The 23,355-nt window shown below is 33.4% G+C and overlaps 3 protein-coding genes across 10 annotated transcripts in view; 1 reads left to right on the forward strand and 2 right to left on the reverse strand.

Moving 5' to 3' along the window:
* The first annotated feature begins 79 nt into the window (after positions 1 to 79).
* LOC127069460 (endoribonuclease CG2145-like) lies at positions 80 to 3,592 on the forward strand. Its single transcript, XM_051006525.1, has 6 exons — positions 80 to 282; positions 1,168 to 1,284; positions 1,348 to 1,503; positions 1,566 to 2,460; positions 2,539 to 2,968; positions 3,144 to 3,592. The coding sequence occupies exons 1-6, from the start codon at positions 231 to 233 to the stop codon at positions 3,375 to 3,377; spliced, it is 1,884 nt and encodes a 627-aa protein (XP_050862482.1). The 5' UTR covers positions 80 to 230; the 3' UTR covers positions 3,378 to 3,592.
* LOC127069492 (DNA mismatch repair protein Mlh3-like) lies at positions 3,390 to 7,659 on the reverse strand. Its single transcript, XM_051006579.1, has 8 exons — positions 7,069 to 7,659; positions 6,437 to 6,697; positions 6,194 to 6,358; positions 4,854 to 6,096; positions 4,664 to 4,764; positions 4,470 to 4,593; positions 4,022 to 4,357; positions 3,390 to 3,923 (listed from the first exon to the last, which is right to left on the reverse strand). Exons 1-8 carry the CDS (start codon positions 7,114 to 7,116, stop codon positions 3,715 to 3,717), a joined length of 2,487 nt encoding a protein of 828 aa, XP_050862536.1. The 5' UTR covers positions 7,117 to 7,659; the 3' UTR covers positions 3,390 to 3,714.
* A 776-nt stretch (positions 7,660 to 8,435) lies between these two features.
* The window catches only part of LOC127069457 (ETS-like protein pointed), an 81,294-nt gene continuing 66,374 nt past the window's right edge, over positions 8,436 to 23,355 (reverse strand). For 5 of the 8 annotated variants that reach the window (XM_051006516.1, XM_051006509.1, XM_051006513.1 and 2 more), the window contains 5 exons: positions 12,705 to 12,905; positions 12,141 to 12,455; positions 11,497 to 11,781; positions 11,099 to 11,411; positions 8,436 to 11,008 (listed from right to left, as the gene is read on the reverse strand). In XM_051006516.1, the coding sequence (XP_050862473.1) occupies positions 10,945 to 11,008; positions 11,099 to 11,411; positions 11,497 to 11,781; positions 12,141 to 12,455; positions 12,705 to 12,905 (1,178 nt within the window). In that variant the 3' untranslated portion in view covers positions 8,436 to 10,944. The remainder of the gene's footprint in view (positions 11,009 to 11,098; positions 11,412 to 11,496; positions 11,782 to 12,140; positions 12,456 to 12,704; positions 12,906 to 23,355) is intronic. The other 3 variants (XM_051006511.1, XM_051006514.1, XM_051006512.1) reach the window with 2 other exon arrangements.

The following is a 23,355-nucleotide window of genomic DNA, read 5'->3' on the forward strand; positions in this document are numbered from 1 at the left end:
TACATGACTCAATACTGACGAGTCGTATATTTGCTGTTAACGGAGTCTTGTATTTGTTGCGCTACGAGCTGTGAAATACAGTAGTAGCACGTCGAACTAGCAGTGAAATAGTTCACAAAAATTTTTCTCGACTAGAGTTTCTTTTTATCATTATTTCTTTGTGTCATCTAAATTATTTAATCAGTCAAGATACGAACACAAAATCATCTGGCTGGGATTTGGAAGTGATTATGATCATCAGGAGGACCTTGATCGTTTCGATCGTTATTTTCCTCATTCATGGTAAGCAGATACGTACAAATTCTTATTTTAACAAAAATAGTGTGAGAGCTGACTTAATGTGTAATAATGTTTTGAAAATGAAATAATGAGTCATCAAATCAAATCGAAAGATTCATTGTAACGTGAATAATAATTCTGAGAAATTATGCAATCGAAAGATCCTTGACTTATTCATTTTCAAAATAATAAGACATTTAAAAAATATTACTGTTAATTATCTGAAACAGAACATCGTGAATATATCATTCGTGATATAAATGTAATAGAAAGATATTAAGTGAAGATTCAATATAAATAAATCAATTTATTCGAGTATTGAATTATATTTATCTTTATAAGCATTTTCGAAAGTTTAGATCATATACTTTCTAAACAAGGAATTTGAAAGTTTCTGCATTGAAATTTGTATTATTTTTTATATCCGTTTAAAAACGTTCTTTTAAGTGATATGATGTTGTCTATTTATAAAGGAATTAAATAAAATTTTGTGATATGAAAACAATTGTTTAAGAAAGAAACAAAACGCAATAGCAAGTGTGATAAGAAGAAATATCATGATGCAAATTGTTCTTGATAGGATTATTATTCAATTGTCGGCATTCTACTTTAATTGAAAAACGCGCATGCGCTAGGAAGAACAAATTCTTTCGTTATTTTGTTAATTTAGCTAAATTCTTTGAGAATTATCGATATATAAGTCAAATACATAATAGGTACTACATGCAACCAATGCATGAATACGAGTAATATGATTTATCTCTATCACATGAATTATTTAAGTGTCTGTAGATTTGATATCGTTAGTATAATAGAGATAGCAAATAGCAAAAAGGGGATATTACTAGAATATATTACTAAATATAATCGTAATAATTGCATTAACAGATACCGAGGAAGCTCGAAAGAGCGGTGGTCGTAAAAGCGGATGGGGTTGGGGATCACATTCGTCCGTAAGGACAACACCGCGACCACAGCAAAGTAGACCTCAAAATACTCGATCTGGTACGTTATTAATATTTTATATATTCCATATATGACTAGTGAAATTTATGTCTTTTTTTCTAGGCTCAACTCCAGATAAAATAGGATGGAATGTTCCACAAACTAACAACAGACAAACCAGCAGCAATACGGCGTCAAAGCCGTCTGCTCCATCTTTAGATCAAAATGTTGCTTCCAAAACTAGTGCAACTAATTTGCAATCAGGATACAATCCATCAGGTATATTTCTTTGAATGAACTACGTGTGCGACATAAAATTGTAATCTTTTTAATGATCACAGGTGGATATCCTCGTCAAGGTCAACAATTTGGTTCCCAGCAAAGTCCACCCAATCCTTATAATGCTGGACACAATCCATCAGCTGGTCAAGGTTATAATCCTTCGGTCGGCGGCTATAACTCTGGTTATAACCCTGGCTATAATCATGGCTATCCAGGTCAAGGCCAATCTTACAATTCACCTAATATGGGACAACCTTATAATCCAATGGGTCATGGGTACAATCCATCGCACAATCAACCTTTTAATCCATCTTATGGTCAATCCTATAATCCATCGTTCGGACAAGCGCCACAACAAACTATTCTCTTGCCATCCTCGCAACCGTATAAACCAGGTATCGGGCAAATCGCCAAGGAAGCTTTTGTCTTCGCTGGAGTTAGTGCAGGTGTAAATGCAGCCGTGAGCAGAATTCTTCCAGGAGGAATTTATGGGCATAGTGGTGGTGGAGGTGGTGGTAGTAGTAGTGGAGTTGTTCCTGCTACTTCTCATACTCAAATTACATATAATAATTATTATAACAATCAATCTATTCCGACCCAAACCGCGGGAGAGGCTCAACCCGCTGCAAGTCCTCCTGCAGCAAGTCCTCCTGCTGAAAATGCAGCTTCTGTACCATCGGCAGATCCCTCTGCTGTTAAGCCATTACAAAACACTGAAACTAATGCAAATAATAATGCTTCTCCTCCTGGAACTGATGGTAAATCCAGTAGTCAAAATACTCCGGAATCTAGTAATAATCCTAATCCACTTGGTTTTGTAACTCCTAATGAGGATATTAAAAAATTGTCGGAGGAATTGTTTAGTCAAGATGTAAATAATGCATTCAAGCATATTACCATTAAACTACAAGGTCAAAAGAAGGACGACAGTGTTACCGATGACGCAAGTGATCCGTAAGCGATCTCTTTTATAAACATGTTTCTAAATGATTTCTATAAACGTAAATATTATTATTATTTTTTTTTTTTTAGATTGTTGGATGTGAAGCCAGAAGCTTACGAAATATCAACGATCAAATCTGTTATCGATCTTCATAATAATTATGAAATGGATGTTAAAGTGAAAGAAAATCTTACGCCTGAGAAACGCGAAAAAGAATCTCAGTTACTCGACAACTTTTTAAAGACGGATGTCCTTCAAAACGCAATGAAATTCTTAGCTAGCAAAGGATATATACCCGATGATCCATATGAATTCAAGGACACGTTAAAACGCATATGGTTCTCACAATTCAAACGAATAGATGGAGATGCGTCGAGTTCCGGCTTTGAAACAGTTTACTTAGCAGAACAATTTGACTCTGATATAATTGGTTTACATAATTGGATCTATTATGCCAAGCAAGAGGCTGAGAAAAAGATCGATTATCTTGGATATATTAAAGAACTAACATTTGGGGACGTAAGTATTAATATTGTATAATTTATATTTTATCTATTACTCTGTGTATGTGTGTGTTAATTATTAATAATTTTCTTTTCTAAACTATTTATGATAAAATCCATCAAACCTTTTGGAAATGTTGTTCACATTATTATTTTAGTACACTTGTATATTTTTATAATATCTTTTACAGAAGGCAGCTATAGTCAAAGTACGTTCTAAATTAAATGGTTTTGTTCAACCAGTGACTTCTCTTTTTGTTGGCACATCACCAGAGTTAGAGATGGCACTTTATACGGTTTGTTTCTTTGCTCGTCCAAATATCGCTTGTCCTATGTCTTTTGGTGGAACTGATTTCGTAATAATTGCAAACAGAGTTAATTACTTTGGTAAAGATATACTGGTCTCTGCATATCCAGAAATATAATCTATATTACTCTTTATTAATATTGCACATTTATATTATCAAAAATAATCTTTTTTTTTTTTTTTTTTAATAATCTCCTATTTCTATATTATATTTCATATCCCTAATTCTGCAGGGATGTGAAAAAAACTGCTTTTTAGAAATTGTTCTAAATAGATGTCAACATTTATAATAAATACTTGTATAATCAAATAAAGTAATTATGAGAAAACATATAGCATGTTTAAAATAATGTAATAAAAAATACTGTAACTGGCAATATGTTTAACTCATTATTAAAAATTAAATTAAATTATATACTAGATATAATTGATTTGAATAAACATAATAAATATCTTCATCTACTGAGGAAGCAATTGTACAAAACAAAAAGTGAGAATACCTTTATATTTTTATAACACCTTCTTCTTAATTCTGAAAGCTCAATTATAGGTATTATCGAAGGTCGTCCATGTGCACATCGAGTTGGAGATTTTGTAGTTTTTAAGTCATCAAAAAGCTCTATACATTGTTGTACAGATAGCAATTCACCAAATTTTATAGCACCTAAGAGAATACACAGCAAATACTTTATATGAAATGTATTCTTTTAATCATTTTTTCTATAGTTAATATAAAATATAATGTATACAAATAATAAATACCATGACATGCTTCCATTGAAATGGCATTGTGAATAGATAAAGGTAAAAAGTTTGTACCATTTCCATTCATAATATTGTCTACAATTTCATTTAACAAATTTCGAATTGTCATTGCCAATTTTATATCATTATAATATTGTTTATTTGTTATAAAACATTTTGGTATACTGTATATGCTTAAAGTATTCTCATTAATTGCATTTAATTTTATTCCAAATTTATCTAATGACAGCTTGTTACAGAGAAGCAAAGTGCACATATTTACTGTTACTTCTACTATTATTGGAATTGATAGTTTTTTAGTTAGAAAACTTTTATAATCTGATGTTTTATAATCTATATAAGTAAATGAAATTACAAGTTACATATAAAACATATTCTAGTATTTTTTTGTATATAATTGATATTAATTCATACACATATACATATATTTAATGTGCAATATTACCATTAAGTAAATTTTCATATCTTATTCTTTCATGAACAGCATGTTGATCCATCATTAGCAATAATTCCATATTATCATAAATCATTAAGGCTGCTATTAATTGATTATTAATTTGATTTAATACCTACAATGAAATTATAATAATCATTATTCTCCATTTCTATGGAATTCATATGTCTACAATTATTTATTACCTTTATAAATTCTAATGCAGTTCTTTTTAATCTAAATTCATAGAAATGTTGTTTAAATGTGCATGGATGTATATCAACATCTTGATGTTGTTGTTCATTTTCTATTAAATATGCATATATATATACATACATAAATATATAACATAAGTATATGAAAGTAAAATATAGAAATTATCATGCTTTATCATACCTTGATAATTATGCGTTATCTCATTAAAAGATATGCTTGTATCAATATTATTGAACGAAGGTGTTTTTATTAATTTAATAGCTTTAAACTGAACAAGATTATTTAACTTTTGTGGAAGAAAATCAAAAACTTTGTAATATTTTTTAATACTTTCATTTTTCTTTTTCAACTTGGAAAGAGTATTTTGCACTTCTATTCCGTCATTTTTTACTTCGTTCGTATGATAACTCCAATCAGACCACTCGGAAAGAGAGCAATTATAATCTTCTACATGATCAGTTTTTTCTATGTCATGTTCTTGTTTTGCAGATAGTGTTTGTTCTATATTGGCTATAGTATTATTTGAATTTGGATTCACACAATTTATATATTCTATGTTCTCTTTTGAATCAAAATTATTAGAAATATTAGAAGTAATATTTTCCTCAAAGCAATATTGATTACAATTATAATTTATATTTTGTAATTTTTGCCTTTTTTTAATAAAAGTATCTGTTTTCAAATGTTCTATATCAATTATATAATTTTCTATTGATCTTCCTTGTTTTATACTTTCATAAAGAAACATTCCATATTTGGTATAAAAAACTGTGATAGGATTATGATTAATATTAGTATTATATAAAATAGATTTTTTAGTCTTATGATTTTTTTTTAAGTGATCTACTTTGAGATATAAAGGTAAAACATTGTGTACCTTTTGAGATTCTACAGATTTATCAATTTTTTGTACTTGTTTTGGTATGTGAAATTGGATATATTCATATAATTGTTTAATGAAAAATTCATCCAGGAAAATACTATTTATAAATTGTCTAACACTATCTAGAACATCACGTATTTTGTATAATAACATAAATCTTTTATCATTTTTTGTAGTAACAACAACTTCTGTTGCTGTGCAATTAATAAAAAACATAAGAAATATCATTTCTTTACTGACATTACAAATTCTCATATAGTAACTTAGATGTTGAATGAAATAATCCAGTATTGTATTTATAATTGTAGTACAGTAGACTGGTCTATTATTTAAGAAAATGTAATGCAAAGCTTTTTTTTCTGTCTTAATCATTCCAATGTAACCATGGTATTGAATAGTTAATACTTTAGTAGATGGTATAGTCCATATATAATCTTGTAATATATGTTCTCCATATAGCATTTCTAAAACTTTTTTTGAATCTCTATCTTTAGTGATTTGTAAAAATATATCATCTTCGTCTCTAAGTGTGAAGGAAGTCTAATGAAATTGAAAATAAAAAAGGAGGTACATATCTATCGAATAAGTACAAAGGAGGAACATAATTTTGATATCTAATAACTGAATAGTTTATTACCTTAGCATTATTTAAAGAAATATTTGCTATTAAAAAGCATATTATAGATATAGTTTGTTTATGAGCATATATAGTATTAGAGTAATTATATATGGATACTGTTGTACCAGTTGACGGTCGAAATGTTTCTTTCAACATAATAGGAGATAAACCCTTTCTATAGATCTGATTTAGAAAATATATTTATATATAACGTAAATGAAAAAATCTTCATTGTCATTAAAGAAAATTCTTACAATCTACCTTTGTATTAGTTTCCAAAGAATTCTGACATCTTGATGAAATGGAAATAATTGGAAAATTCTTAAATATGTTCCTCAAACTATTGTATCTTAAATTATAATGTAGTTGTAAATCATGAATATTATCTTTTCCAATATCTTCTAAGCCTGCTAACGCATCTATAGATACTCCTATACCATTATCTACTACTTGAATTTTTTTCTCTTTGTTATAAATACGTATTGCTACACATGATGCACGTTCATTTAACGAGTTCAAAACCTATGTTTACCGATATATAACTGACATAACGTAAAAGCATAGAGATTTTTTTAGACCTTTCCTGTTATCTGTTTGACACTATTTTGGTATTTCATTTTTCTATTGAATTTTCAATATTTATTATTAAAATAATAATACTTATTCGAGTAAATATATAGTGAAGAAATATTTAAATTATATATGTTCTATAAAATAGTACAATAAACAATGCTAGAAACCTTAATATTATACAAGTCAAATAGCGGCACATGGATGACAGGAAAGATTCAAATTTTTCTACAATCGGTTTAAATATTTTAACTAATTATTTCAATGGTTATAAATAAAAAAAAAAGAAAATAAACAAGATAAATATTAACATGCATACGTACCGTGTCAAAAACATTTAGTGCAACAGGTGGAATTTCTATTAGCTCCATGTTTATTCTCGTTATCTAAACAATTAGAAATAACTAAGAATGCACTTAACACTTTTACTCCTTTTAAGAATTACAATAATTAGATTCTAATGATTTTCTTTGAAATATTCGATATTACGTAATACAGAGCACTAATTAAAACGCAACTATCGTAATATCCATTGTTGGAAATGCAATTTTGGCGCTAATTATAAACGATTCAAACAAGTTCACCGGATATGTGCGTTTCTTTTGTTTTTCTTAAAAATATTTTGAAATCTCGATATTCATTTGAAGTAAATCTCCTTCGTTTGTTTTATTTAATTTTACTAGAAAGCATACGAAATTGAAGAAAATCAATGTAATTATTAAATGTGCATTTTATGTGAAAATTTGGTTAAGTATAATTAATAAAAAACATAGTTTTTTTTATATGGAAATTAAAAAAACTAAACAGTTAGATTTCGTTATGTGAATTAAAAAAAATTATTTAACCAGTTAGCATGTTCGGTGATTTCTGAATAATTGTACTTTACCCGTATCACAGCGTAAATTGTAAAGTTTATTTAAAAAAAATTTTTTTTATATCCGGTCATATATATATATATATATATATATATATATATATATATATATATATATATATTATAACAATCGAACATGTGCATTATGCAGATTTTCGTAAATTTTACAAGTTCAGAAAATTTCGTCGGTCAATATAGGCACTGAAAAAATTACAATCACTTAAATATATCTAATTGTCTAAAATTTATATATATATATATATATATATATATATATATATATATATATACATATACATATACATACATATACATACATATACATAATATGTATAATATATATATATATATATATAGTAAGCAACCTATAATAAATAATAATTATAAAATTAATCATGTTTTTAGACACATGTCTAAAATATCGCAGTTCATACAAAAATCGCCGAAACATGTCAACTAGTAAGTTAATTATACTAAGATTTAGATTCGCATAAAATTTTAGACCAATCAGTCATGAAAATAACATTGTTATGAGCCAGTGCATAATTTTGTTTTTTTTACTATATGTAAATTTGTAAAAAATTATCATTATAATAGAGAGGAGATCAACATAATATGATACCATTAGAAAGTTTATATTACATAAATTCTACACTCAATAAGCAAAAACTAAAGTTATTGCATTAAGAGTAAACTGAATAAAAAAATGGAAGTCTTCTAAGAACTGGTTCAATGTCTATGCCAAAATAAAATGTTTCATAAACTGCATATTAATTTCTATGATTTGTGAGTTATGCTTTATTAAAAAAAAGCACGTTTCAATTGTGTGACCTTCGTCAGTATTAAGTTTTTTATTTTACATGTGTCTTGTTATTGGTGTTCTTTCAAGAATACTAAAAAAGTGTAATGTACAATAGACACACTATGCTTAAATTATTGTCAATTGAAAACTAAGAAAATTTAGTGAACAAGTACAATAAATAGTTCATCGTTATGTACAAGTTTGTTCTTCGTGCATAAGAAATAAGAGCATACGTCTTTCTTACACAAGATATAATATAACCATTATGGTATCACTTTTAAACAACTTCTTTTTTTTTCATTTACCAATCACCGAATGTAAACAGCATATTTATAAATTATACGTAATTTCACTGTGATCAATTTAAAGTACATTCTTTTACATATACTATAATCTGTACAACATTAATTCAATATAATTTTATCAATGTATAATAAAACATTTAATGAAACAAAATATCCAAAATTATCATAGTAGTTCGTACATACATAATAATTTCCAAATTATCTATGGATATTGCGCGAAAGATATTGCAGGTACCATAAGGTCATATTAGTATTTTAATTACATCAAATGTGAAAGCATATGCTATAACACAGACAAAGATTATATGTATCGTTATATATGGTTCTATGTTCCTATTGAAATTAAACAGACATATTTGGCGCGAGACACTGTCCTTTATGTCTGATTTTTTAAATGTATCAGTAACATCGTCGTAAAATAATAAAGATTTTTATGACACGTGTGTGTATGTATGTATATATATATATATATATATATATATATATATATATATATATATATATATCATATATGTATTAAAGATAATAGTGAGAATTTCATTTCAAAAAATATATTAAAGGCATTATAAAATTTTCTTTTACTGTATCGCTTTCATTGCATTAACAGGAAATTACATTCTATAATAGATATTCTTATAAAGTAACATATAAACGGCATAATCTTTCTATCTATATAAAAAAAAAAAAAGAGAAAAAAAAAGAAAAAGATTCTTTTTAATGAAATTGCGCGATAATCGTGTAACGATCTTTATTGCAAACAAAAAAATATGTAGATCCTTTCCTGTGTCTACTACAAGTCGAGCACTTAATTAGAAGATAAGTAAATATTAATATCGTGAAAAATTAATATTGTGAAATATTAATATTGTGAAAAATTAATCTTAATAGAGCCTGATCATCAACATATATAAAGGAGGAGTTCATTGTAGTAAAATTATAATAATAACAATCACATATCGTGTCATCTATTAACGAGATATATAACACACATGTTATAAGATGAAAGTATATAAATAATTTAGATGCATCGAATAGACGATGTTGTAGTGCTTATAAATCATGTAACATGAAGAAAATTTATATATATATATATATATATATATATATATATATATATACATATACATATATTTATATATATATTTATATATATGCTTATATATAAATGTGTGTGTGTGGGCGGGTATACATAGAGTTATACATATTTATGTATGTACACAGAGCATTCAAGATGCCCTGAAGAAGTGATAGACGTCCGTATTTCATCAGACGTCATTAGACACATTCGAGGACTCCCATGCACACTATTTTCCTACACTGTTACACCGTATATTATATCAGAAAGTTCTTGACACTCTATGTGTGCGTGCGTATGTACGTATGTATATATGTATGCGTGTGTAAGACTGCATGCATTTATGCATATATACGAGAAGACACACATGCGCTTGAGCGCGCACACACATGCACGCATTACATATATATACATATATATAACATGTATAAAATATTGAGTTATACTCCTATAAATATATCATCTAAATTATGACGCTTCGGCAAATGATATAATCACTTAGAGAAGAATTTTCACAAATTAGTCATTAACTTTAGGCACCAATGGTATGCAGACCCTGTCTTTGGTACGTGCGACCGAATCAATATTAATGTTTCATCTAAAACAAAGGATACACACAGAACAATGGTCTTCCACAATTTTCAACGATTATCCGTTTATTTTTTATTTCTTTTATTATTTATATTTTTCCGTTTCTTTTTTCTTTCTTTTCTTTTCTTTTCTTTTTTTTTTGGTAAGACACACACACACTTGGTCGATTCTAAATCATCAGGTGATCTAACAAAAAGTTTCTGACACAGAATCTGCCCTGGTGTATCCACTCATCACCTAGGAAGAAGCTCACAATTTAGTCATTAAAACTTTAGGCACCAATGGTATGCAGACCCTGTCTTTGGTACATGCGACCGAATTGATATCATCATTTCGTTTCAAACAAAGGATACACAGAACAATGATCTTCTGCAATTTTAACAATTATTACTTTATTCGTACTCTCGTGCGTTTGCTCTTTATCTCTTCTTTATTATTTATATCTTTATCTTTTTTCCTCGTTAAACTCTCTTTGCACGATGCCGTAGAAATTAGTTATATTCGTTTATATCAGTAACATTGTCCTAAAACAACACATTCATTATAGAAAGCTCAGTCTTCTTCCTTCTTTTCTGGTTTCAAGTCCACCATTGCATGGAGTTGCTCGGCACTGTATCTGCAATAAAATATTTACTCTCTTTGATACAATATATTATGTCAATGACGTTATATAACGAGACATGTGAAAATGTTGATGTACACATACCCCAGTAGATTTTGTAAGTCACAGACGAAACGGTAGACGTAACGTTTCCCAGCGGTCTTGTGTATAATATTTTTATCGTAATAGTATCGGAGACCGCGGCTCAATTTTTCGTAATTCATTTTAGGCTTATTTTTGCGAACACCCCAGCGTCGTGCAACTTCATCGGGATCCGTAAGTTTGAATTCCCAACCGTCGCCCGTCCACGAGATAAAACTCTGACATGATTTATTGGTTAATAGTTCCAATAAAAATTGCCAGAGTTGTATTGGTCCTGAACCTGTGAAATATGGACCACCACCTGCACAATTATCACCTATATTTCTATTCAGTTGTTCTATATCGTTTAATATGTATTAATTGTCTTAGATATAATAGTGTATTGTGTAGTAGATGCTTACCGGTATAACTAGCTGCGATCATTGCACTCTGTAGGAGAGGCTTTTGATCGGCGTTACTACCGATGGAAGGTGGATGATGAGCACCGGATGAATCTCTCGAGCCAAGACTCGCGATGAACGCTGGATGATGAGAAAGATGTTCACCGATAGGTGCAACACCCCACTGTTCACTGCCAACACCAGCAGCTCCAGTAGCTGTGTTTCCACTTCCAGGAACCGTCTGAAACGGTGTCGCATCGTATTGACTGTATCCCCCACTTTCACTGTATCCTTCGTGATATCTCGCTGCAAAATAAAACTAAGTTAATCACGAGATCTAAGAGAACAGGATTATCGATTTATAGATATAAATTCGATTAGATAACTTTCATTAAAATTCAAAACAGATTGTCTCGATTATTTGATTTTCCCGCTAGAATTTTGAATTCGAATGAACCTGTCACGTGACATGTTCGTGCTTTATATTTCATTTTTAGATGCTTTCTTCATTTAGATATTATTATATCAACGTAGATATATTATGTATATATATATATAAAGTAAATTGAATATTTCTTATATACTCGAATTCTAATTCTTGTATTTTAATGAAGTTCATCAGTTTTGTTGACTACGGTCGATATTCGAAATCGATTCGTTCGTACCTCGAGGATAATTTTTGAACGGCGATGGCTGATATTTCGCTTCGAGGTGAATACCACTGGTACTGTAAAATTCTGGCGAACTATCCAGATTGTAGGTATGAGGAGTTTGATGATCCTGCGATAGACCGTGATAATCAGAGGCCTCGTCATATCCAGAATAATGAGCGGGTGTAATGTACTCTTCCGTCGTGCCAGTATTGCTAACCCTAAGTTCGCTCTCATTGGTCCCCGTTGCACCGAGATCACCGCCACTGGCCAATCCGCCGGCTCCTCCTTGTAAGTGTTCCGCCGCTATATGGTGGCTGCTATAGTTCGCTAAAAAAATTGCGCGAAATCAAATCGATCTTTTATTTCTTATTACTTTTCCATCGAATATTTCGAACAAATCGCTTCAACTTTAATACGAATATATATATATATATATACATACATACATATATATATGTATATATATAAAATTTATTTCTAATATATAAATCCGCGATATGAAAAGTAACGCGTTTAATATTATGATTTGTTATATTACAGATGGCGCCAGTTTACAAGTCGTAGACTAATACTCACATTCCGTTTTCAATTCATTTAAATTGCGTAGGTGTATATAAGCATTATTCGCATTATTGTTATTATTATTGTTGTTATTCCCCGTCGGTGTACTGGAATGAGAATTCGGAGGTTGTGTACTATGGCTGTGAGGTGGTGGCGAAGTTTCTTCCCTTTGACTTTCATCCTGACACACGGGACTGCGTAGATGAGCATAACCTCCTATAAAAGTAAACGACAAGTTAAGTGTAAATTTAATCTTCATTTATACATTAGAAAGATTCTCGATAATTGTATGAATTGTGATATGATGTTTGTAAATCGGTAAACCGATTTGCTCGTGATATACTTCAACGTTATTCAAAAGAAAGACGATGCAAATTTTTTACGATGTGTTTGTGAAATCGATGTATATTATCATTAAAAAAGAGTGTTAATGGATTGTAAAAGGGGATAAAATAGATGGCCTTTAAGTACTTTTAGTGTATTCTCCGTACAAAACAATGTGTAATTTTAAGTGAGGTTAGAAAGAGAGAAAGAGGAAGAGAGAGAGAGAGAGAGAGAAAGAGAGAGAGAGAGAGAGAGAGAAAGAGAAAAACTTTCCGGAGTCTGCAGGGAGGAACCACCGCGACACGTGGGCGGTACGCATCTCGCTGATTGGCTCGAGCGAACTCCGCCTATTCTCTCAACGACCTTTCCTTCGCTTCGAGAAATCCGTTCTCGCCGAATGCGGAGGCTGCATTAGCTTCGCCCACGACAATGTCGTCGTCGTCGTTATCATTGCTCTCTCTCTCTCTCTCTTTCTCCACTATTATTATTACTACAATCTCTTCAAAATTTTTACATCTTTATTTTCTCCTCCTCTCTGATTCCTCATTAGATTTTGTTCTCTCTTTTTATTCAATGATAACGCATCGAATACGAGGCATTTCCGAGTATTTGAAAACGCCCTCTAATTATATGTGTATATATATATATATACATATATACATACATATATATATATATATATATATATATATATTTTATTTATTATATCGTCTTTATGAATTTTCATTACGCAATTAAGGTTAGGTACTTTCCAAACGTTTTCATATTTATTTGAAAAAATTAACAATGGCGGTAAAAGGCGAGATATAACGAAGATATCACGAAAGAGCAGGTGGACAAAGAAACGAAATTCTTGTGTAAGAAAAGAGAAGGCAGATGTGCTGTTCGAAAAAGTCGACATGTAATATCGTTTAATTATCTCCACATCGATAGTTTCCTTCTTTTCTTTTTTTTTACGAATATTTACACGCTCGGAATACTGTTAACCTTTTAACCGGAGATGCCGAATTAACTCCCCACAAAGATTTCAATTTTCTCTTGAGATAAAAACATGAATAAATCACTTTTTTATACTCCGATTAAAACAGAAAAAAAAATATATTATATACGTCGAATATGCTCTTCATTTTACGATTCATTGATTTATCCAGTTTTCCGTTTCCATTCTAATCTAAATTTTATTTTTATAGTGAAAATAAATTTGTTTTTTCACTACAAAAAAAAAAGCATCCTTGATTAACAGCTTAATACAGGAATCGGAATAAACTAGAGAAAGTGTACGAGTTGTGAACAAAAAGTTCGTACGATTTTTATTTATTCGAGATATTTATGTTATTTATTCATTTGATTTATTCACAAAATAGGACTTCTCATTGGATATAATACGCATCATCAGAAAAGCGTTTTAGAAATATAGTTTTCGTATTCTCGTAATCTTTTTTATACAAAACTTAATGCATCCCATTAAATCAGAAAGATTTTAAGAAGATCAGTATCGTGTATAAATCTTATAAAAAAGAAAAAAAAAAAAAAGAAAGAAAAAAAAATTTTTGTTAATCGAATAAATTAACATCGTTAGAAGTGGAAAAAATTGGACGAACTTTTTCATCACACCTCGTAATATGTTTCGTAGTGTCTCGTATGGAACTGCGCAACTACCGTTTATTATATCATCGTCGTAGTACGCGTGGTAGGGACAGTCGTTCAGACTCATAAATACGTACTACAGGATCGTCGTATATGCTTACTGCCCTAGTCTCTTTACGATGACATTATGTGTCATATCTTTCTTTTTTTCCCCCTCTTTTTTTTTTTTAAATTAGTGAGATGATGAATAGAAAGAAAGAAGAAAAAAAAACAATACATTTCGATCGTTTAGAAAGAGTTAATAATTATTTTTAATGGATCTTTCAAGGCATGGAGACTCGTTGAATTTTTCTTTCTACGTATGTATCTACTTGAATACATGTTCATATACATAACTATGGATATAGGTACATACGTACTTAGCTTAGACATGTTCGTATCGGAGATCGAAAAACAATGGCAAAGGTGAAAAGCAACGAAGAGAGAGAGAGAGAGAGAAAGAGAGGGGACGGTTTTCGCTCTCATAAAATACACCGGGTTCCGTTTTTATACGGGCGATCTACCTACACCTGCAGGGTCCACCACGCGCGTAACTGCAGCTCGCACCCCATGTCGCTTCACACAGGGAGCGTGGGAGTGCAGGTCGACGTCGGCCCTCACGGCGGCCCTCACAGTCGGCCCTCACGACGTCCCTCACTCACACGCACCCTTTTCTCGCGCTCGCCTTTTCTCCCTTCGACTCACGTTTTCGGCTTCGCGCCTCGGCCGCCTTTCTTCGGCGGTTACGTCTACACATTAAAGAGAAGGAATTTCTTTTCTAAGTTTTTAGTTGGGATCTGCATAAGAGATAGAAAGAAACAAAGAAAGAAAGAGAGAATACTTGAAAATTTTCTCTTTCATCAACTACGATTTCATCGACGTAAATCTGAAAAAGAATGTTAAATCGAAGAGATAAATTAAATAAACACTTTGCTAATTGACCAAAGATATCAAGTTTTACGTGATATTAATTTGAATTAACTCGATTCCCAGCTGACGTAAATGAGACGAGGGAAAAGAAATTGATCAGGCACGTGCACTCGATCATGCTCTCTCATGGAGAGAACCAAGGGAGAAAGAAAGAAAGAAGAAAAGACACACACACACACACACAGAGAGAAAGAGAGAAAGAGAGAAAGAGTATAGTAAGAGTAAGTAAGTAAGAGCGACAGTAACAGGCACAGCAGTCGTTTAGCAGCCGCATAGCAGGCACGCATCAGCTGTGGAACAGGTGCCGGCCGGCAACATAGGCCCGAAAGAGAGTTTGCCCGATGCCGGCGACTTCTTAACGAAAACGAGCGTAGGAAACGAGGAGGACGGAACGGAGGGCTAACGTGGCACGCGCCAAATCGAATGAAACACGGCTCTTGGCTTCGGAGTGCACAGCTGCTGTATTGCTTCTGTAACTGCTGCTGCTGTTGTTGCTGCTGTTGCTGCTGCTGTTGCTGCTGTTAAGGTCGTTAAGGTTACTAAAGCTGATTCGACTACTCTAAATTTCATTTCGTCTTTGATCGATACCGACTTTAACAGCTAATCTTTATCGTTTCTTTGACGTCTCTGATCAAACGGTATCCTTATTTCATTTTTAATCTCAAACGAATCTCAAGCGAATCGTTTGCGCTCGCAATTGTTACATATAAAATTAGGAAATCGTTACAGTTACAAAGAAATAATTGTAATCCTTGATCATTCTTATATCGTATAGATTGCGTAAATCATACGTTTTATTAATGATAGAATATATTTATAAACGTGATTATTACGATGTAGAAGTGAAATATTCTAACGATAAGTCGTTAAAGAAAATTCTTCCTGGATCATTATTTCTAGAAAAAGGTTCAATCAGATGATACACACAATATCGCATGGAATTTAAATGATGGTATAATCCGATTGATTCGTTGAATTATACGATGCAGATAAAAATCCATTTCAACATTGTTCCTATATATACATATATATACATATATATACATATATAAATATATATATTCATTAACTTCAAAAAAATAGATAGTAATAATAAAAAGAGAGAAAGAGAAAGAGAGAGAAAAAGAGACTCGTTAGGTCAGACATGCATTGAACTCGAAACTCATTGGAGCCTTAAAAACATATATACATAGGTACCTCGTAAAAGTATATGTGCGTGTACTAGTGCGTGTAACGTGTGCGTGTTGAAGCCAGGCGATTGTGCGATGCGCTCATAAAAAACGTCGTCCTCGACGGCAACGAAATCGCGCATTGTTCGGTAGACCGCTGACCTGCGAACTCTCCCACAATCTACCTTTATCGCGCTCTCTATGTATATCCGTGTTACATATGCCTTTCTTTTTAATTCGTGTGCGTACGCGCCACTGCGCTAAATTAAAATGTATTCGCCCGAGTCGCATTTGTTAGTAGGGAGAACGCACTAACAAGACCAAGAAAAACCTATGAGTTTATATATTCAATGTTCTTTTCTAGATTTCTCTTTTTTTGTTTTGTTTTTTTCGTTCTGTTTCTTTTATAACTTTCAACTTTAATATTTTAATATCTTTATATCGTCGAAAGATTGTACGGAACGTTTAATTCGAAGTTAAATTAGAATTATGGTGTATGTTATTGGCCTTCATTTTAAATTATTTGATTTTATAGGTTTCATTCTTTTCTCGCAGGTACACACACACACACACACACACACACACACATTATAGCTGGAAGTTATTCTAATTCCTTTATAATCATGTCTGATCATATGAACGTGTTTCGTGGGTTTTTTTCCCTTTTCTTCTTTTTTTTTTTTTACGTATTTAAAATAATCAATTTGCTTGAAAGATTTTCCATTTCCATTTCTCTCTCTCTTTCTCTCTTTTTTTGTTTTTTATTTTTTTTTATTTTATTTTTTTTTTCTTACTCTTCCTCGTTTCTTCTCGTTACAGATGGATAAGCTACATAGAACAGACTACGGTCTGAAATCTCCTGCTCTACGAAGCGTGTAATTCTGACCTTGCTTGGTAGATTTTATTGCCAAGTCAACGAGAGCCGCACCTTATGCGGCAATCTATGTGCATTGCGTATAAACACATTTAGACATTAAAAATATGTTATATTGTTTTGTTACGAGCTATTGTCGGTACACATCGAAAATAATCGAAAATGAACTCGTATTCGAATTCAGTCGTTTCAAAGAACTTCAACAACTATCCTAATAGATCATCATCTTTTACGAATTGCGAAATGTAATTCGATTGTTTCCTCTCTCTCTGACTTTTGAAAAATGAAAAGAATTATTTAAAGATATGATTGAGAAGAAAAGGGATATTCGATGTTACCTTAGCTACTCAATGCTAAAACTAAAACTCGTATCGAATATGCTTTGTGGAAATTAAACGTAATCATTGTTTCGTGTCCTCGAGCGTCACGAGAACAATTTGACTCACGTAACTGATAATAATTTCTGTCAAAAGTACCATTCCATTTAGTAAATTGATATTCATTCATCGAAATGCATCATACGAATCCGTCGGGAATCTACTTTTAATTATTAGAAATAACAAATATACAGAATCTTCACATCTCATAACTTCTTATCTATGGATTCAGTGACTTCATAATTCATTGTAAATAATTCATAAGATTATTCAATTTGTTAACGTGCATTCTAAAATAGAAACATATTTTTGAAGATACCTACGTATGTACATATACACATACATATATATACGAAGGAGAATGAAACCTTATGATATATCGCGAAGAAATTCCTTAGAATCGATCGATCGATGAAAGACAAACGATTTCTCTCTAACCTGGCGTATGAGTAGTAGTATTCAATGAGATCGCGTTCCGATGTAATCCATCCTGTTGTTGCTGTTGCTGCTGTTGCTGTTGCTGGTGTTGTTGTTGGTGATGATGTGGATGATGAGTATGTTGATGTTGAGTATGAGTAAGTGGATCAGCTTCCTGATAGGAAGGATAATCGGCATAAAAGGGTTCGTGTCCCGTCATCAGGGTATCTAGCATATGAAGAACCATCTCCGAGGATGTTGCCGAGGCTACCGCACTCGGCGTTTGTTGGCTCGTCTCTAGGATGTTCCCGTTCGTCGTCGTATAATTGCCGACGACGATGGCCGGCGGCGGCAACGGCAGCAGTGGCGGTGGCGGTAGCGGTGGCGGCGGCGGCGGCGGCGGCGGCGCCTGGCCTGAAGTTCGCGAACCCGTCGCGATCCTCTCGATGCTCGCCGTGACGGCCGTCCTGCCGGCGGCGGCAACCTGCCGGGCAGCCCACGACACGGCTCTCTGACAACTCCAAGCTTAACCACGACACCTCTTCGACGAGCATTCGCGCTTTTAAGGCGCGATTTCTTTTCACCGCACAATGGACGACCGAACGAAACTTTGGAAACTTCTCTCTATCTGTTGTATTACGAGTCGTTTGAATTTCACCTCTCTTTCCTCCCTTTTTCTTAAAAGAAGTTGATTATTAATCGATAGTTCAAACAGCATGCTCAGCAGCATACAAGATTGACAGGTCTTTTTCTTTTCGGAGATCCTTTTCATAGGTATACTCTTTTATATCATTCTTATGAGAGTATCCAAAATCTTCGAAGCTATACGCGACGAGCTTTCTGTTCTTGCACTTGGTTCCCTTTTAGTTCGTAGTACACTTTTCACGCCTTTCTTTTGCTTCTCTCTCTCTCTCTCTCTCTCTGTTTTTTTTTTTTTTTTTTAAGATCGACGCTTCCTACCTTCGATATATTTTCATTCACGTTTGTCCTACTTCTTCTTTTCTAGTTTTTAAAGGAGAAGAAGCAAAAGTAATCCTTGGAAGACTCGACCGGTGCAACGCCGGTGCAGCGCACCCGGTGCACCAGCTGCGCGCGCCACGACGCTAGATCGCGCAACAGGTGTGCCTCCTCCGAAGAGGATTTTACGACAGAATCGAACGAATCGAAATCGATATCAAGAATCAATGTCGAAATCGAAAAAGTAATAACATAAAATAGATCTTCACTTCTATTCCCAAATTTCTTTTACACTGATATTTCTTCTTGATTTTTTTCTCGGTCTTGTTTTTTAATCGACACACTACTAATCGCGCGAAACGATACACTACCAAATCGTACGCACACTTTCTTCTACTTCCCTTCGGTCACGAACATTTCCAACGATTTCAATTGTTCATTTTTCTCAACGACGACGAACATTCGAAAAATAAATGTCGAGACAGCGAAATAGAGAAAGAGAAAGAGAAACAGAGAGAGAGAGAGAGAGAGAGAAAGAGAGAGAGATGGACATAAAGAAAGAGAGAAAAAGAGAGAGAGAAAAAGAGAGAAAGAGAGAAAAAAAAGAGAAGAGGCACTCTTCCTTAGAGGGTTCCTCTCGCGTGCGTCCTCCACTTGACGTGAGCGCGCGTGTCACTGCGACGAAGCGGCCTACCGTTTCCGCTCTCTCGCTCTCCGCCTGCTTGCTCCTTCCTCTTTCCCTTCCCTTTGAGAGGGCCTCCCCTCTCTCAACAACGTTTCTACCCCCACCATCAACGCACGTTCTGCTATCAGCTGCGCGCCGCGTTTTCTTCCGAGTGAGTCTCTCGCTGTGTAGAAAGAGGGGAATAGTTGCGTATGGTGGGAGAAAAAACAGAGAGAGGAGAGAGACAGAGAGAGACAGAGAGAGAGAGAGAGAGAGAGAGAGAGAGAGAGAGAGAGAGAAGATCCCTCGCTACCTCTCTCCCACCCTCTCGAAAGGTGGAGGTAATTCGTTTCGTCGTAGTCGTTGGAAAAGCTAGAAGAAATTTTCAACCACCTGCTCCACGTGTAAACTAATTCCCAAAAATTTCCCTTAAATCTACATCGAATATGAAAAACTTCCAAAAGAAAAGAAGGAAAAAGACTGCCGATATAAATGGTTGTATTCTATTTCTAATTCGTCTTTCTAACATCGGTCTTTACGAATTTCGTAAGAGAATTCACGTAAGATTAAAGAGTTGTGATTTGAATGATTTGAAATAAAGGACGTGAAAGAGGAGGAAATCTATGGATATTCGAAAAGGGATGATCGAAGTAGGGATTACATCGATGAAATTAAATTTTATATAGTTCCAAATTGCATTAGTAACGAAGTAAGTACCTATTCACGTGTATAATGTACGAAAATAAAAAAACAAAAAAAAAGGAAAAAGGACAAGAAGAAGAAGAAGAAGAAGAAGGTCACGTTTTTGGGTAGAACTAATATAGAGCTTAGGCACGTCTTTTCCCGTCCATCGACGAAACGACCGCTATGAGAAGGGGCCCTTCTAGCCTATTTTTGAGAGGGAGTCGTAGCTGTTGGGAGAGGTGGAAGAGAGAAAAAGAGAGAGAGAGAGAGAGAGAGAGAGACGTAGGCCGGATGTAAGGAGGGACGAGGGAACGGGGGTTTCTCTGTTCGGCGGCTCGCACGTGATGTAGAGGGGACCGGAAGTGCTCGCTCCCTTACGCCTCAGCCTCGTGCCTTGCTTTCATAGAGAGAGAGAGAGAGAGAGAGAGAAAGAGAGAGAGAGAGAGAGAGAGAGTCTGTCGGTAGCGATAGCGACGATGGGACTTGCGAGAAGTACCCTCTCTGTACAATCTCTCTCTCTCTCTTTTTGTATATCTATGTAAAATAAGGAGGAACCTTCGTTGTAAATGTTTTACATAGCTTGATACATTGATTCCAAGCTTAATGAGAGAAAGTAAGCCCTATTTTGCGAAGCCCTTTATCTTTACACGCTCGATCATCTTACGTTAGTTTCGCTCGATCAGACTTTAGTAGGCCTCGGAAATGAATCTTGACAAGTATTAACTTTTCTTTACCCTATAAATACTTTCTTTTTCTTTTTCTTTTTCTTTTTCTTTTTTACTACTTGCTGTGTAATACCGATCATAATTATTTTATTAAAAATTTTAACCAGATAATTAAATAATTCTTTCTCTCTTTATCTTTCTCTTTCTTTTTTTCATTTATCACTATCTCATTATTATCTATATAACGACTGGAAAAAAATAAAAACTTGCATGAATCACAAACGATAAAAAGCTCGTTATATTATATTGCGTGTATGTATATATAAAAGAGAATATATTTCTAGCACGAGTCCGACATAAAACCGACGTAGATTCGGTAACCACTTCTCCTTCGAAGCTAGTTTCAATACGTTCTAGGCGTCTCGACGATTCTCCTGTTCCCTTTGAAATGAGCAACAATACCTTCGCTATGTGCCATAAGAAGGAGAGGGGAATGCATTTTGGGATGCATTAAGGGAGGAGCACTCGAGGACATTATAAAACTATCTCGCTCTCTACGAGAATATATTGGGGTAGGACTGCTCCTCCCTTTGCCTCCCTTCTACTACGACTTCCGGTCGTAATGTGAGCTTCCATTTTACCCTCCCTTTTCGTAGCCCTTCAGCCCGCCTTGTCCTTTGCTCGCGAACCAATCCCGTTGTACCTCTTCTTTTACATATATATATATATATATATATTGTACGTACATATATACATCAATGATATAGATACGTGGAGAGAGAGAGAGAGAGAGAGAGAGAGAGAGAAAGAGAGACTAAAATAAAGTAAGACGTCGAGAATGAGTAAAGGAGAAAGAGAATATATCGAAGAGAAGAACACGCACAGGAAAAAGAAAAGGGACGAAAAGAATAAATACATATATAGAAAGATAGAGAGAGAGAGAGAGAGAGAGAGAGAGATGTGAGTGTGCGTGTCGTGAGTTCTGAATGAGCTCGAGCCTTTGTAGTACGAAGTATGAATGAACGAACGAATGAATACAACCTGCGCCAACCACCCCGTCGTCCCTTTCCTATCCCTACGCCTTTTGCCTCCCGTCTTACGTTTGGTTAAAAAGAAAAAAAAAAAAAAGAAAGAAAGAAAGACCTTTTTCTATCTTCGATCCTCCTTTTCTCTGTGTGAAGAAACGATAGAGAATCGATCCTTATTTCACTTGTACTAAAAGAAATTTTTATATCTCACTTTAAACAATATTTATATTCATATAAAAAAAAAAAAAAAAACCAATAAAACAATTTACATCGTTCAATTAGTTATAGCAATAGTTATTAATTCGTATAAATGAATCGTCAAAAAAGGATATATCATTGAATCATTCGTTTGTAATATTTATTGTTTAGAAAAACGATTTTATTTTATTTTTTTTTTTTTTTCAATAGAAAAAAAGTGTAAGACGTTTTTCATTAGTGAGAAGAACGTAAAGTCGATGAAACCGAAGACGACGACGACGAGGATGACGACGACACGACGCGACGACGACGACGACGACGAGAAACGTTCGTTGCTTCGCGTCACGTACATGCGTCGCGTCGCACGTGCACAGACCCACAAACGATGGCGCACACACGGAGAAAAACTCACGCGTGCGCGCCCGTGTATATCGTGTGTATAAATTAAAACTTGCTGGCATTCGGAGACGCTACACGACAAAGGCGATTCCTTCTTTCTATGTCGTGTGCGTGCAAAATTGATTTCTCGAGGGCCAGTGGTTTTCAAACTTTTGCGACAAACCCTCCCCCTATTACGACCTACCTCCTCCTCCTCCTCCTCCTCCTCCTCCTCCTCCATCATCCCTCCTACTCTCCTCTCTCAACGCCACTGTTCAATTTTTTTTTATACGAATATAATAGTCTATAATTTGTCTCTTTGCGTTAGCATTTATTTCGTTATAGCTGACTTTTAGATTCGTTAATACATACCTA

This window comes from Vespula vulgaris, chromosome 15 (assembly GCF_905475345.1).
Source record: "Vespula vulgaris chromosome 15, iyVesVulg1.1, whole genome shotgun sequence".
Classification (NCBI taxonomy): domain Eukaryota; kingdom Metazoa; phylum Arthropoda; class Insecta; order Hymenoptera; family Vespidae; genus Vespula; species Vespula vulgaris.

Coding starts and splice junctions, on each gene's coding strand:
- LOC127069460 (XM_051006525.1), top strand. CDS start 231: ATGATCATCAGGAGGACCTTGATCGTTTCGATCGTTATTTTCCTCATT. Junction 1,285..1,347: donor ACCTCAAAATACTCGATCTG/GTACGTTATTAA, acceptor CTTTTTTTCTAG/GCTCAACTCCAGATAAAATA. Junction 1,504..1,565: donor ATCAGGATACAATCCATCAG/GTATATTTCTTT, acceptor TAATGATCACAG/GTGGATATCCTCGTCAAGGT.
- LOC127069492 (XM_051006579.1), bottom strand. CDS start 7,116: ATGGAGCTAATAGAAATTCCACCTGTTGCACTAAATGTTTTTGACACG. Junction 6,097..6,193: donor TTTCTTTAAATAATGCTAAG/GTAATAAACTAT, acceptor CAATTTCATTAG/ACTTCCTTCACACTTAGAGA. Junction 3,924..4,021: donor TTCAATGGAAGCATGTCATG/GTATTTATTATT, acceptor GTATTCTCTTAG/GTGCTATAAAATTTGGTGAA.